This window comes from Neofelis nebulosa, chromosome 12 (genome assembly GCF_028018385.1).
Source record: "Neofelis nebulosa isolate mNeoNeb1 chromosome 12, mNeoNeb1.pri, whole genome shotgun sequence".
In the NCBI taxonomy this organism is placed as follows: Eukaryota; Metazoa; Chordata; class Mammalia; order Carnivora; family Felidae; genus Neofelis; species Neofelis nebulosa.
The window spans coordinates 6,606,563-6,623,136 of record NC_080793.1 but is presented as its reverse complement, the minus strand read 5'-3'; the positions used below and the strand labels follow the sequence as shown (position 1 = coordinate 6,623,136).

General features: G+C 44.5%; 1 protein-coding gene across 12 annotated transcripts in view; it reads right to left on the bottom strand.

Moving 5' to 3' along the window:
- FNBP1 (formin binding protein 1) overlaps positions 1–16,574 on the bottom strand; it is a 145,072-nt gene that overhangs the window by 30,846 nt on the left and 97,652 nt on the right. For all 12 annotated transcript variants that reach the window (XM_058693818.1, XM_058693820.1, XM_058693821.1 and 9 more), the window contains 2 exons: positions 5,751–5,879; positions 4,414–4,560 (listed from right to left, as the gene is read on the bottom strand). In XM_058693818.1, coding sequence (XP_058549801.1) covers positions 4,414–4,560; positions 5,751–5,879 — 276 coding nt within the window. The remainder of the gene's footprint in view (positions 1–4,413; positions 4,561–5,750; positions 5,880–16,574) is intronic.

The following is a 16,574-nucleotide window of genomic DNA, read 5'->3' as shown; positions in this document are numbered from 1 at the left end:
TCTGGAAGTCGGATGTGATAGCTGGAGCTCCAGAAGCCACGTTGAGTTTGAAGGTCACATCATCAAAAGCTGTGAGCTAAGAGGAGCCCGGGGCCCTGAGGTCTTAGAGACATCTGTCCACACCATGACTGGACCCTCTGCCTGCAGACATCCTTTACGTGACAGGGGAAACAATCCCCCTTGTGTAAGACACTACGCTTCTGGTCACACGCGGGGAGACGTATGCTAGCAGAGTCGGGTCCACAATCCCGGGTGTGCCAGTGAGCACGCCGCTGTGCTCTAGCGAAAACATGGCCATGTGAAAATAAGTGGAAACTGACCACACATAAATAAACCAGTGGGAACACTTAAGTAATCATGTGATTCTGACACTGCATTAAGGGGGTGAGGGGACATCCAGTTTGTTGGAGAGCTGGGGGCTTTAGGACCTCCTACCCCATTTAAATAAATAATCACCTCTTCCAAATCTTTGCTCAAACGTCACGCCTTGGTAGAATACCACAGGCACTTCTAACATGCTTTCCTACCTCATTTTCCCCCAAATGCTCATCCTGGTATTTTATTTTATTGTATTTTATTTTAGAGAGCACACAAGCTGGGGAGAGGGGGACAGCGGGGGGAGAGAGAGAGCGAGAGGCAGAGAGAGGGAGAATCTTAAGCAGGCTCCATGCACAGCACAGAGCCTGACGCAGGGCTCGATCCGATGACCCTGGGATCATGATGTGAGCAGAAACCAAGAGTCAGATGCTCAACTGACTGAGCCACCCAGGGGCTCTGCGCTCATCCTGTTTTAACACTCGTTTATTTTGCTACTGTCCGTCTCCGTCTTTAGAACTGTGCCTGGCACTTGCGAGTGAGTGGGCAGATCCAGACGTGTGCCAGGAACGGTGCTGGTTTTAGAAATAAAAAGAACAAGGTGGTGGGCTTAAGGGAAAGAACATGGGTTTCCGAGGGTGTAACAGCGGCCAAACATGAACAGGCGGAGAGCGAGAGCATGTGATAAAAGGAAAAAGGGCGACGGAAACAGCAAAGATCAAAGCAGCAGGACCACAAGTAACTGTGCTAAGAGCCGAATCTGCCGAAGAAGATAAACTTGAAACACGCTGCGAGAACAGGGCAGGCGGAAAGGAATGTGCAAGGAGAGGTGTTATATAGGGATTAAGGAATATCTCGCCCTTGAATTCTCAAAAAAAAAAAAAAAAAAAGAAAAGAAAAGCAAATTGAAACATTCATTCAAGGAACACCAAAGGCTGAGGGAGTAAGCCAGGCAGGTATCTGGGGGAAGAACATTCCAGGCAGAGGAACAGCAAGGCAGGAGCATACTTTTGAGCTTACGAGGAAGACAGCATTGGGGAGAACAGAGAATAGGCGACGTGGGACGGATAAATGGGGAGGCAGGGTGTTCCAGATGGTTCAGGGCGTCGAGGCCCCAGCGGCTTTGATTTTTTCCGGGAGACAGAAGCCCTGTGAGGGCCCTGAGCAAAGGAGACATGTGACCTGGCTTATTGTTTAAAAAAAAAAAAAAAAAAAAAAAGAACCCTCTGGTCTCTGTGTTAAGAATGAACAGGGGTGGGGGACAAAGGTGGAAGACTAGTTAGAGGTCTCCTGCAGTCATCCGGGCTCCTCCTGCCCAATCCGAGGTGATGGAGATCTTGGATCAGGAGAGGTGGTGAGAAGGGTGTGGGTTCTGAAGGGAAAGCCAGCAGGATGGACTGATAAATTGAAGCAGGTGTCGGCGTGGGGGGGGGGGGGGGCATCAAAGATGATTCCAAGATACACGCCCCTGGAAGGACGGAAATGCTGTAATGGAGGCAGTGCGGACCCCGGGAGGCGCGGGTGTGGCCAGGCAGGTCTGGAGCTCCATTTTGGATACACTAAGCTTGAGGAACATACCGGACACCCAAGAGGAGAAGCCACTAGGCAACTGAATGAATGAACCTGCGGTGGAGGGGAGAGTCCAGGCTGGGATTGTAACATGTGTGATTCATACTTAACGGGACTTAACGCTCCAAGAGTCTACGGATCGCTCCAAGGAGTCAATGGGCAGAGTTCAGAGATCCGAGATCAAAGCCCGGGGGTATTCCCCCCTTCCATGGTAAGAAGAAAGAAAAACACGAATAAGAAAGGAGACTGAGGCAGTGAGGAAAAGCCATCACGTTATGGTTTCCTGGGAATCAAGTAAAGGAAGAGCAAGTAGGGGGGTGGCCGAGTGGGGGCCGGTGCTCCTAATACTTCAAGTACTTGAATAAGAACTTGAATGAAGACCTAGAAAAGACCCTCAGAGGGGCGCCTGCGTGGCTCAGCAGGCTGGGCGTCCGACTTCGGCTCAGGCCGTGGTCTCACGGCTTCTGAGTTCAAGCCCTGCATCGGGCTCTGTGCTGATGGCTCAGAGCCTGGAGCCTGCTTTGGATTCTGTGTCTCCCTCTCTGCCCTTCCCTGCTCATGCTCTGTCTCTCTCACTCTCAGAAAGAAAGAAAGAAAGAAAGAAAGAAAGAAAGAAAGAAAGACCCTTGGATTTAGCAACATAAAGGTCACAGGTAAGAAAGAATTATCAGTGATATAACGGAAAACAAGGATCCCATAATGGGAGAAATAGCCTATAAATCCAGCGGGCTCACAATTTCTCAGATAAAGCCCATAAAGGGAAACCCATCCTTCAGACATGATCTGATAAAGTTGTGAAATTTCAAGGAAAAAGAAATTTCCAAGCTTCTTACTATAAGAAATTTAAACCAGGCTGGTTTCAGATTTTCATCAATGCCAGAAGTAATGAAGCTAAGGAAAAGAGTCAAGAACTGACCTCACTTCTAAAAAGTTTTTTAATGTTTATCATTTTTGAGAGAGAGAGAAAGAGAGGGGTGGGGAGGGGCAGAGAGAGAGGGAGACACACAATCGGAAGCAGGTTCCAGGATCCGAGCACAGAGCCTCATGCGGGACTCGAACTCATGAGCCGCGAGATCATGACCTGAGCGGAAGTCGGACACGTAACTGACTGAGTCACCCAGGCGCCCCATTACTATTTCCCTTTAAAAGGTCCCTCCCCATAGTATTTTACTGGTGACCGTTGACATTTTAAATAGGGAGATTAGAAAAAGCCTCACTGAGACTTGATTTCCCTCTAAGAGCCAGGCATCGATGAGCCACCAACATACTTTTACCAAAACCGAGATGTATGAAATTGATGAAGCAATGGCAGGCAATAAGGAAATGGAGCAGGCACTCGTTGCATGGAAAAACTTGACTGTGTGGATGCAAGCCCAGTCACGTGTGTCTGAACTGTTTTTCCCTTCAGATGCTTAAAGGAGATAAAGAAAACCACCATCAAATAAAGAAATTTTCAGTCTTCAGGAAAGGATGGTTTGATCACTTGTGAACCCATGTGGGCACAGCGTAGTTCTGTGAGGGAAACACCATTAATTCAGAAGCATCAGTAATTTTCCCCCCAAAAGTTGGCTGAAATCCCCGAAGAAGAGGGCTCTCGGCAAATAGATGTTACTAAAACAGAGGTCGAGGAATCCTAAGATGAAAAAAATATGCCTGCTACTGGAACTATTCCCCCTAAAAACACTTACCATTTAACACATTTGGAAGTATCTCTGCACATTGGATTGACAAGAGTTTTTTGTTTTTTTACACAGATGGCCTTAAATGTTAACACACATATTCTTAGAGCAATGAAAAATCTACATGCTGAGATACGTTCATACAGAAAAGACGGCTTTGATCCCTCGCCTGGACTCATTTTAAGACACTCCTATCACAAGGAAGACTTACGACATCGCTTTTTGTTCAATATTTGGTTTTGCAAATTAATGAATGTTTGTAAAAGCCTATGCTGGTGTTCTAGTTGATACTTTTATCGAGGGAAAACAGGTTTCTAGGAAAGGAATTCAAATGAATGACACTGGCCCTAAGCAGTGTTCTCAGACGGAGACGGTGTTGCCCTGTAGGGGACATTTCGCAACGTCTAGAGACACTTTTGACCATTACGACATGGGAAGGGGTGCTTCCGGCATTTGGTGGGTAGAAACCAGGGATGCTTCTAAACACCCTTTAGTGCTCACGACGGGCCCCTACAATAAAGAACTACCTGGCCTGAAACGTCAGTAGTGCCTTAAAGAACCAGATCCCAATGTGGGGGGTTATTCAGCCAACTGACAAGAAAGCCATTTAATTCTGCGATGTCTCAGACTTATCTGTGTCTCCCACAAAAGAAGTTTGAGAGCTGAATCAAAACCCTGAGGGATCAAGAGAACACTCGAAAGCGGTGTAACGACTGCTCAAAGTACTGGTGATCACGGGAAGCAACTCCCCACCGCGAGATGATCCAGTGAGGTCGCTGGAGACGGTGGCGAAGAAATGGTGGAACCAGAGATACTTGGTTGTAAGTTAAGCCCAAGCTACAATACTTACATTCTTCTGATCAATCGATTCGGCCGCCTTTACTATTTCATCCAAGCATTTCCCAATGATCGGAATCACCTGCCGATCAACTTCCGCGTAGGTCTTCATGGACTCCCCAATCCTCAGTATCCTCCTTTCCTCCATCTCCTGTATTTTCTGCAACATTAGATTTTGTATGAAATTAACGTAGTCCGCTCTCACTTACGGAAGTTGCCTTCAATGGCGCTGTTACCTCTAGCAAACAGTCTAGGAGGGAAACAGGTTCATCGATAGGGTTCGAGCTAGACAATCATTGTAATTATTGCCTCCACATTCACCAGCTGTACACGTCATTTTATGAATCGTTAGGCTGCCCAAATGTATCCAGTAAAACCTTGGATTGCGAGTAACTTGGTTCTGCTCGTGTTCCACACGACAAGCAAACATCTCTAATAAACTTTAACTTGATAAACGAGCGACGCCTTGCAAACGAGTAGTACGCGATGCGAGTGTCACAGGATCACAACTGAGCCAAAGGTTCCTAAAATTCACTTTGATATACGAGTGCTTTGGACTGCAAGCATGCTTCTGGAATGAATTGTGCTCGCACACCAAGGTTTTACTATACTTTATAGGATTCCATTCCAGCTTCATTGCGAACCCCAAACTCAAGTGCTTTTGTCGGCGATACATTTCAGACAATCTCTTCTGCCTCTGACCCCCGACTTCACTCTTTACCAAAAGCCTGGCGTTAGTGAACCGCCTCAACCCAACACAGGCCGAGATGTCACTGGTGTATCTTCCTTCTACAAGCTGGAGCTTCTCGTCTGCTGTGTGCGTAGACACTAAGACGCGAATATTTGTTATTTTCCCTCCAACTGGACACAAGTCGTAAAAGATTCCCAAAGCGGGAGAACACTTATACATCTTTCTTCACGCCATTTCTGACAACCTAAAGTAGCCCAAAGAAAAACAATCCAGAGAAAAGTTCTGTCCTTTGTTCAAATCCTACAAGCTTAGGAATTCCGCTAGGACTCCTAAGGTTAAGTTGGCATTTCAGAACCAGAATTGTCCTTTCGGCGAAAGGGGCACTAATCTAAGAAGTGTAAATTCTCAAACTGGCCAAGAAAGGCTGCAGGTACCAACCGAGGACGTCTGGAAAGGCCAACTGATTAACCTTGAGGTTAATGTTCTAGTTCACCTTGGTGCCAGTCAAGGCTTGATCTGGCAAACGCTTTAAAAAATGGCTTTAGTGCACGGAAATTTAGCACTCTATATAAATACTCAGCATATAAGCCCAGCCATCGTGATTCCAAGGCAACGTGGCTCTCAAAGCAAGGCCACCTCGGGAGGTCTGAATCGCTTACCTGAAATATGTTGGGGATGTGAGTATGGTAATATTCGTGCTGCTCGTGGTTGAATTTCTGGAGAATTGACAAGTAATCGGCTCTGCTGTCCTCGGCCATTTGGTGACGTACTTGAGCTTGCTGACGCGCCTTGGGGCCAAAAAATGAGAACACCCCCATGTTTAATGAATACAGTAAAGGGCCTAGGACCGCAAACCGGAGGGATCTGCAGTCAGACGGACCCTCAAATGTGTTATATGGAGCAGGTGTTATTTTCTAGAAATTGTTTAGAATTTGAATTTGGCTTAGGTAAGGATGTGAACCCAAGTTTCTCCCAAGCCCTACTGTTCTCTATTGTCTTAACTTGGCATTACTTTCTAGTTCAACACAAACACCGCTATTCTGTATTGTCTGCACTTGGCCCAGTTGACGTATTTATGTCACCTAGACGGGCCTTGTGGGAACTTGCTTCTCTATATATCTATATAGTTTTTTGAGGAGGGGATGGGGGAATCCGTAATTTTTTTAATTCAATTCTCAATGGAGGTCATGAATTAAAAAGGCATATGAACCACTGATCTCTATGTACATGGACCTTTTCTAAAACTCACCACAATGTTTGCGATCATTTTTATTTAAAAAAAAATTTTTAAGCAATGTCTACGCCCAACATGGGACTTGAACTCACAACCCACAGATCAAGAGTCGCATGCTTCACTGACTGAGCCATGGAGGTGCCCAGGTGTTTACTTTTAGTATATAAAGTATACAGTTTAGGGGCACCTGGGTGGCTCAGTCGGTTGAGTGTCAGGCTTTGGCTCAGATCATGATCTCACAGTTTGTGAGTTCGAGCCCTGCATCCGGCTCTGTGCCGACAGCTAGGAGCCTGGAGCCTGCTTCTGATTGATTCTGTGTCTCCCTCTCTCTCTGCCCCTCCCCCGCTGGTGCTCTGTCTCTCTCTCAAAAATACACATTAAAAAAAAAAACTTTTTTAAAGTATACAGTTTAAAGAAGCAGTAATGTGGCACCCTCTTTGTGTTTTTGTCTGTATATGTACATGTATGTGCTATTTTGTATTCTACTGCGTTGATTTTCTCCTAAATAATCAATAAGAAAATTCATACGTTTTTCTCTCTTTTTTAAAAAAAAATTTTAATGTTTATTTTTTTTAATTAAAAAAAATTTTTTTAACGTTTATTTATTTTTGAGACAGAAAGAGACAGAGCATGAACGGGGGAGAACGGTCAGAGAGAGAGAGAGGGAGACACAGAATCTGAAACAGGCTCCAGGCTCTGAGCTGTCAGCCCAGAGCCCGACGCAGGGCTCAACCTCACGGACCGTGAGATCGTGACCTGAGCCGAAGTCGGCCGCTTCACTGACTGAGCCACCCAGGCGCCCCAAATGTTTATTTTTCATTTTTGAGAGAGAGGGAGACAGAGCATGAGCAGGGAAGGGGCAGAGAGAGAGGGAGACACAGACTCCAAAGCAGGCTCCGGACTGAGCTGTCAGCACAGAGCCCAACGCGGGGCTCGAACTCACGAGCTGTGAGATCACAACCTGAGCTGAAGTCTGATGCCCGAATGACTGAGCCACCCAGGCGCCCCTTTGTTTCTCTTTTCTAATTCACGTTTTGGTCAATCACACACTTGCAAGAAAGGGGCAATCGCTGATGAATTGCAGAATCGATATAATAATAGTTATTATTTTAAATATTATATATAATAATAATAATGATTATTATTATTATTTTAAAGCTCAAACACGAATGTCTGTAAACTGGGAAATCATCCACAAGCACCGCCGATTTTTACGCTGCTGATCCCACCTTGGATTCATCTAGCACTTTCGAGATGTCTTAAGCAATATGACCTCATGAATCTCTAACGCGGCCTGAGGTTTGCGCGGGGCAAACACTCCCCCCCCCCACCCCCCCCCACCCCCCCTGCAGACAAAGAGGTGGCTTGGCCTGCAGGTGACACGACCACTGCTACTCGGGGCCAAAAACACACCAGGAAGAGGGCCCTGTTCCAGCAAAACCCAGGGAACTTTCCCGTTTGCTTTCCATTTTGCTTTGTGTTACTAAACCCCACAGTTTTCAAAAAGGACGAAAGAGAACGCGGACACGTTCAACTGCAAAAGCGATGCCCCACTTTCGGTCTGCCGGCGGGCACCGCCCACTATCGGACTTGTGGCCTCGCGCTGTCCTTTATGGCTTCCTGCCTCTGTGACTCGAAGGCTCCACCTGAGTCTTCACTTCCTTGACACATTTCACTCATCTGCGCGTTGGTGAAAGCCCAAGGTGCTCATTCAGAGCTTGCTTCCTTCATTTTCTTCTCAAACGAAGGTTAACGGGATGAGTCTTTCCAAACCGATTTCCCTATTACCTGGGGCTTTGCAGTTTCTCGGGGCTTTGAGGGATCTCAACACCATTTCCTCCACGTCTCGTGTTCCCTTGGTTACTTCGGCTGCCACCTTCTTCCTCTTTGTCGGCACCCTGTTAACTCCCTTCCTGACCATACGCTCTGGTGTCGGCTTCTGCGTCCGCTAGTTAATATTTTAAGCTGGTCCCCCAAATGTGAAGATCCTGGCCACCCTCAAAAATGCCTTCCAATAGACACTAGCCCTCCTCTGTGTAGATAATAGCTTTCCCACCTACGTGCGTACCATCTGTCCCCCTAAGGCTTCTGACACAAAAATCCTTTTAACTCTTTCAGTTACTTAAGGGTTTTTTATCATTTATCATCTTGTTGTGAGTGCGAAAAAAAAAAAAAAAAGAACCGAGGAAATTCCCAGGTAGACCTCAAACTTCTAAAAAATTCTCTGTTTCATTCACATACTTTTCTCAAAAATTCAGGGGCGCCTGGGTGGCGCAGTCGGTTAAGCGTCCGACTTCAGCTCGGGTCACGATCTCACGGTCCGTGAGTTCGAGCCCCGCGTCGGGCTCTGGGCTGATGGCCCGGAGCCTGGAGCCTGCTTCCGATTCTGTGTGTCCCTCTCTCTCTGCCCCTTCCCCGTTCATGCTGTGTCTCTCTCTGTCTCAAAAAAAAAAAAAAAAAAAAAAAAAAAAAAACGTTAAAAAAATTAAAAAAAAAAATTCAAGGCAGTGGCACGGGGTGGTGTTTCCTCCCCTCCTTTGTAAACAAGATGGAGTCCCCTTTATTTTGGAGAAATTACTCTACGTTGGTGAATTTTTATTTATTTTTTTTTCAATGTTTATTTATTTTGAGAGAGGGAGGGATAGAGAGCGAGCAGGGGAGGGGCAGAGAGCGAAATGGGGAGAGAGAATCCCAAGCAGGCTCCGCACTGTCAGCACGGGGCCCGTTGCCGCGCTTGAACCCATGAACCATGAGATCATGACCTGAGCTGAAACCAAGAGTTGGATGCTCAACCGACTGAGCCACCCAGGCGCCCCTGGTGAATTTTTAAAATAGCTTAAGTTCTGAAACAGAGAGCAGAACGTCATCCTTAGGCATGCGTAAGTATGTACGTACACACATGTGCACACACACACACACACACACAGAATCAAGCTTCCGGACGATAAACCCATTCTTCTCAATCCCAGCAACCAGCTGCTTGGAATTAATTCCCACTTTGGAATCCCGGGCCCGGGCATATGCCATCGTTCCGACCAAGTTTTACTATGGAAAATCTACTTTTGATAGGTTTATTTTGTTGGGTTTATTTTGCAATGGAACTTAAGAGTCTCTCTCTAGGGGCGCCTGGGTGGCTCAGTCGGTTAAGCGTCCGACTCCGGCTCGGGTCATGATCTCACGGTTCGTGGGTTCGAGCCTGTCAGCTGTGCTGACAGTTCAGAGCCCGGAGCCTGTTTCGGATTCTGTGTCTCCCTCTCTCCCTGCCTCTCCCCCACTCATGCTCTGTCTCAAAAATAAATAAACATTAAAAAAATTTTTTTTAAAAAAAGCATCTCTCTCTAAAACTAGAGTCGGGTCAGTTACTCACAATTATAAATACATTTAAAAAAAATATGTTTAAACGTGCTTTCAAAAACTTATCTGGAGTAACCGGTTACGTAGCTAGAAATTTTAATTGGGTATCTCCCAGTCTAAGGCTAAATGAAGATCAGAAGCGTCCTTATTTCTATCTCTGTGTAAGTCAGTCTAAAAATAGCGACTATTATCTTAAAGAGATACTTCCTTCCCAAACCAGACCATACGCTGTATCTTGCAATTCAATTAAAGTTCTCGTTCTAAGAGTACAAGACAGTGCATCTTATAGCGACATGACCGTAGGGCAGAAGTTCAGAGGATTTTTTTTTTATGAGTCGGTCACAGAATTTAGAGAAAATATTCTAAAAAAGTCCAGCATGACCACAAGTGCCTGAGGCTGTAAATCGCAGACATCTTTGAATAAGGGTCTGGACCACTTTCACTGTCAATCAGAAAGGCTGAATTGAAACTTGAGAATTTCCTTGACCAACCCTCGGGAATCTCCCCAAATGAATCCGCACAGGCCTGCGTGTGTATGCTTAAGCATGACTTCACAGCTCGGTGGTTTCTCGACACAGCCCCTTCTACTGTCCTATGGAAACACGGCTGGATTGCCTAAAAGGTCAGAGGTGGAGTTTCTAAATAAAGAAGACAATATTTTAGAAACTGAACTGCCGTCCGATGCTTCGAAATCCTAATGGGTTTAGAGATAAAAATACCGTAATCCATTTAGTTAGTTAAATTTAGACGATTCGCGCTGGCCAAAATGTGCAGCCATTTGCTGTTCAATGCAGTGTTATTCTCTCCCTTGATATTTCAGATATTAAGGGACAGAACAACACTGCTGGCTGAGTCCCCGTTGTCACGAGCAGAGAATACAGGGTGTATTAAGAAACTCGTTCGCTTTCACGTGGGGAACGTGGCTGATCTGCTTAACAAACGATACCCTCTCGTCTCTTACCAGCTGCTCGTGGCTTCTGACCTTTTCACAAAAATGGGCAAATCCGCACTCGTTCCATTTAGATATTTATTGTTAATAAGCAGAGAGACTGATTCCTTTTTTTTTTTTTTTTTTTTTTCAACGTTTTTTATTTATTTTGGGGACAGAGAGAGACAGAGCATGAACGGGGGAGGGGCAGAGAGAGAGAGGGAGACACAGAATCAGAAACAGGCTCCAGGCTCCGAGCCATCGGCCCAGAGCCCGACGCGGGGCTCGAACTCACGGACCGCGAGATCGTGACCTGGCTGAAGTCGGACGCTCAACCGACTGCGCCACCCAGGCGCCCCGAGACTGATTCCTTTTTTGAGCAACAGTTAAATGACCTCAGACCTCCCAGATCGACAGGCAATGCTGCTCCTTAAGTGAGAAACCATTTACTGCAGCGGTGCTCAGAGGTTTGGGGAAGCCGTCTTCTCCTTTGTTAAAAGCATGTAATAGAACAAATTTGAAAGGCCCATCCTTTCCTAACCCCAAATCTGGGAACGGCAAAGAGGAATATTTGGCATTTACCACTGGGAGCTCAAACGACAGTAAGTGTTCTCCAGAGCACCTGCCCTTGTGATGTTTATTGCATTATTTTATTCATTTATTTATTCTTAGAGATTTTTTTCCTTTTAATGTTTTTTATTTATCTTGAGAGAGAGAAGGAGCATGAGTCGGGGAGGGGCAGGGAGAGACGACGGAGAGAGAGGATCCCCAGCGGGGCTCGATTTCACACGAGATGGTGACCTGAGCCGAAATCAAAACTTGGGACGCTGGGGGCGCCTGGATGGCTCAGTCGGTCGGGCCACCGACTCTTGGTTTTGGCTCAGGTCATGATCTCGCTGTTCGTGAGTTTGAGCCCCACGTCGGGCTCCACGCTGGCAGTGCGGAGCCCGCTTGGGATCTCTCTCTCCCTCTGTCTCTCTGCCCATTCCTGCTCACTCTCTGTCTCTCTCGAAATAAATAAAACTTAAAAAAAAAAAAGTCAGACGCATAACCGACTGAGCCACCCAGGTGCCCCGGTGTTTTCTTTCTTTCTTTTTTATTGTTTTTTAAATTTATTTTTGAGACAGAGAGAGACAGAGCATGAGCAGGGGAGGGGCAGAGAGAGAGGGAGACACAGAATCGGAAGCAGGCTCCAGGCTCCGAGCCATCAGCACAGAGCCCGACGCGGGGCTCGAACCCACGGACCGTGAGATCATGACCCGAGCCGGAGTCGGACGCTCAGCCGACTGAGCCACCCAGGCGCCCCTCCAATGTTTCATTTCATTAACATAAAAAGAAGCCAAACGTATTTTAGGCTGGATGGAAAAGAGGACTAAATCGAGATGTTATTCGGAATCACCATTTGGTATCACTGCCAGGCTACCCACCATTATTATCCAGTAGCTGGCGACTCGAGGTAGCTCCACTGTTGGGGGCAAGATGGGCCGGACCACTACCACCAGGATCGAGCCAGATGGCTGGATGGCCTGGGCTGAAGCCACAGCATGGATCCAGTGGGGCTCCTGGCTGCAAATTCACCCATCTTCAAACTACCTCAGCCGCTGACTTAATATCACAGATAAAACTGGGGCACCAGGCTGGCTCAGTTGGTGGCGTGTGCGACTCTTGATCTCAGAGTGGTGAGTTCGAGTCCCACCGTAGGCATAGAGATTACTCAAAAAAAAAAAAAAAATCCTAAAAAAATATACTGTGGATCAAGTGACAACCTACACATTTAAAGACCTGGGTTCTCTGGCCTCTGTCCATCCTTTTTCACCTGATTACAAAAATTTGCTTGCTGCAAATGATTCCGATTTACAGAACTCCGTGGTTTAGAAGTAAAGGTCCCTGCACATTCAATCCCTCGGACAATCGCTGGGAACATGACAACCTGGAATCCTTCATTTGTGAACTGTGCTAACTACTGAGAGGAGGTAAGACAGCCTGGGGCAAGTCACTGGAAAGTTCCAGAAGCATAGCTGCAGTGCTTCTAAATGACACCAGCACATTACAACGGCCCCCAGTCGACAGCTGGCAAAGCTGTTCACCATATTCTCAGAGTGGCAAAGAGCCCTAAGCACGAGACACACTTCCTTTGGACCCCCGGCTGGGTTCATGAGAAGTACACACACTGTGGCAGCAAACGAGGGAGGAAGAGGCCACTGAATACTCTGACCTATTTTCTGGGTATTTTTGAGATGCATAAAAACAGCAACCAGTCGAGAATCCCTGAAAACTTTCACTGTTATACTGGATGTCTCTAGGATTTGTCTGTGATTAGGAGGCGAACTCATGTTCCCTAGTCCTTGACTTAGCAATTCTACTTCTGGGAAGTCATCCTAATGAAATTCTTTTATTCATTCATTCATTCATTAAGTTATTTCCATACCTAATGTGGGGCTCAAACTCATGACCTTGACTAAGGTCAAGGGTCGCAGGCTACACTGGCTGAGACAGCCAAGAGTCCACTGCCCTGCCGATGAAATCACTTTAAATGTCCACAAGTGATATTCATCACAGTATTATTTATACTAGACGATAATTTGAAACAAATGCTCAGTAATGTGATTGGTTAAATATATGTCATATCCTTGATGGACTAAAGTGTAGCCTGCTTAAAAAAAAAAGTAAGAGCACTTAATGATTTGGAAAAGTGAAAGCTGTATGTGATCTAAAAAAAAAAAATGTTAAGGTTTCCAAACAGCATTTACAGCATACTTTGGTGATTGTAAAAATAAAACATTAATAATTAATAGTGATCACTTCTGAAAAGAGTGATTAAGAAATATTTTATTTTGCCGAAAAGATTAAAGAAACAAATTCTAATGGTGAATTCCAGAAACTTAAAGATGGAAGAGGTATGGCTTGCCTTTGAGAGAAAGAAAGAAAGAAAGAAAGAAAGAAAGAAAGAAAGAAAGAAAGAAAGAAAGAAAAAGAAAGAGAAAGAAAGAAAAAGAAAGAAAGAAAGAAAGAAAGAAAGAAAGAAAGAAAGAAAGAAAAAGAAAGAGAAAGAAAGAAAAAGAAAGAAAGAAAGAAAGAAAGAAAGAAAGAAAGAAAGAAAGAAAGAAAGAAAGAAAAAGAAAGAGGAAAGGAAAGGAAAGGAAAGCAAAGCAAAGCAAAGCAAAGCAAAGCTCTAAAAAGATAATGTAGTAGGAAGGATACTAACAAAGGAAGAGATGAAAATTTTCTCTGTCTGGAGCAGTGTATGATAAATGGCATTGGTTAAATTTCCCAGCAAACTGTTGCATCTAGAATACATTTTCAAGTTCAAGACTAAGAATGCATTTAAAAATTCCTATTCAGACAGAGTGCTGGGAGTTTTTGTTGGAGACTTCCAGGCCGGGGACTTGCCAAAACAATGAGTCTGTCTTTGATAAATTATAAAGGCAGCTAAAATACAAAACAGAGAAAAACTTCAAAATAAGTTAACCAAAGAAATATGCTTGAAATATTTCAGCAATTTCCTGATTCTTTTTTAACAGTCTTACAACTTCTAGCCCCAGTGTATTGTAAGTTACTTTGGTCCATAGTCACTGAAACAGAAGGAGAGAGCACAGAAAAGATAGCAAATGAGACCAGCATCTCAATCCCACATGGGCCATTCAGTTGCTAAACAGTTTTAAGAAAAGGCCTTCTGTTCCCCTATACCCTGGTTGCCTTATTTGAAAAGTAGAATTGGAAATATCTATTTACCAAAGGTGAGTGACCGTTTCTGCTGAAAGGGAAGCCAATGCTGATAGCGTTCATCTTGATGTTGGCACAGGCCCAAGGTAGGCTAGTGAAACATTCGGCATGAGCCCAGAGATCTTGTTAAAATATAAATCATGGTCTCCAAGACTCGACCCCCTTCTCTTCCCTTGTTTCTAAGGCATTGTCATTGGCAAGAAACTTGCGTTTTCAGCTGTGGCAGGGTGGAAATTGACTACCTCTTTCTCTTCTCTCTCTCCCCTTAATAAATAATCTCACCCCAGAATATGACACTCACAAGGTCTCACATGAGTACAGCTGAAGATGACAGCCCGGATTCTAGAAAGTTAATGCCCAAATGACCTTTCTTTATGGCTGTGGGGTTCCTGTGAAGAACAAAAATACTAAAAGCCCTTTTAATGCAGTTCTAGAAAAGATCGGTTCCTCAGAAGAGGACAAAAATTAGTCACGTTACATACCCCAGGGAAAGAATTAAATACATGCATCCTGTTCTGAAGAAATCTGATGTATTTGGCGGTAGGTTAGCAGCTGTTCGTCCTTAGTACCTGAGTGACCACAGACGTCTAACCAGTAAGGTTTAATACTAAAAAGTTGTCATGTGGTATGCAGCATATACGCTCAATTCGTTCAAGATGTAAGACCACAGGTTTGTTTTTTATTTTAATCTCGGTGTTCATTCTTTCTGCTTTTCTTTAAGTTGGGTGACACCTAACAAAACTTCTCTAGTGACAGAGAAGACAGCTAGGAAGTTTGTTAAGGTCTTAGGCTATGGGGTGGAGTGGAGGAAGTGTGTCCTCTGAGAAACAAAATCTTAAACTTGTATAGATTATACAGATGGCACAAGAACTCCCGACCCAAGTAATTAACATAAAAATTGGTCCCAGGTTGTCTGGAAGAAACCGATATAAAACCTTGCTGGGTTTCACCGATTCCTGCTTTTATGGGATTCTCAGAGAAAAAACCATCCCCATTGAAGACATGTTCATATAAAAAAGACCATAATAATCACAAATGCACAAGGAAATAAACCACCATGAGAGATGATACAATAGAGAGAAAAATTATCACCATAAGAACTTGAGGTAAAAGAACAATTTGGAAGAAAATATAAAACAGGAATATTTAAAGTAAAGAAATAAAAGAAGCAATAGAACTCAGAAGAAAATAGTAAGACATTATAAAAATGAAGCATATATGAAAAAGAACCAAATAGAACTTCTGGAAATAAAAAATACGGTCACTGAAATTTGAAAACTTAACAGATGAGTCAAATAATAGAATGAAGAGAATTCATGAAGTAACTGAGAAAGTTACACAAAATGTAATATACAGAGATAAAGAAAGGGAAGGAATGGAAACGAAGTTAGAAGGCATGGGGAATAGAATGAGGAGTTTCACACACATCTATGAGGAGACCCAGAACCAACAATTTGAGAGAATGAAACCCAGGCAACATTTGAAGAGTTAGTACCTGAAAGCTTTTCCTACATCGACAAAAGGAACAAACCCCCAATTGAACCCCAAGCAGAAAAATTAGAAATAGAAAGTATGTACTCTGAAATATCATAGCGATGCTACAGAACTCCAAAGGCAAAGATATAGTCTTAACAACTAGGGAAGGAAAGTCAAATATCTACAAAGGAATGCAATTAAGTAGACAGCCAATTTCCCAAGAGGAATGATCAAAGATAAAACACACTGGGATGATATTTTCAAAACGTTTAGAGAAAATAATTGTCAGCTGAGAATTCTATACCTAGCTAAACTATCACGGTAGAATGAGGGCAAGATAAAGACTTCAGACAAATAAAGAAGCAAGTACTGCTCACAAACCCTCAAGGAAGAAAAGTAGAACAACCTATCATCCAGGAAGGAGGAAATTTAACCCAGAAAGGAATAATATGCAAGAAGTAACAACACTGGGCCTGCCTGGTAATGTGTCTACAGCAGTGAGGATGGACGGTGAACTTCCAGGTGTCTGTGCCTCCTGGTCCAGTACGATCCCCGCCTCTCCTCCTTGGCTCCCTGATACTGAGGCCTCATGTCAATTGCTATTAGCCACCTTACCCCAACTCACTATTACCTGCCAGTTCTGTAGGTGAGAGCGGTGGTTAACAGTAAAGAGCTCATTCAGCATAATCCAATAGTAAAGTCATAGGGTCCACAGACAAGAACTAAATTTGAGGCATGGACACGTACTTCGGTCTTGGCTGTACCCTA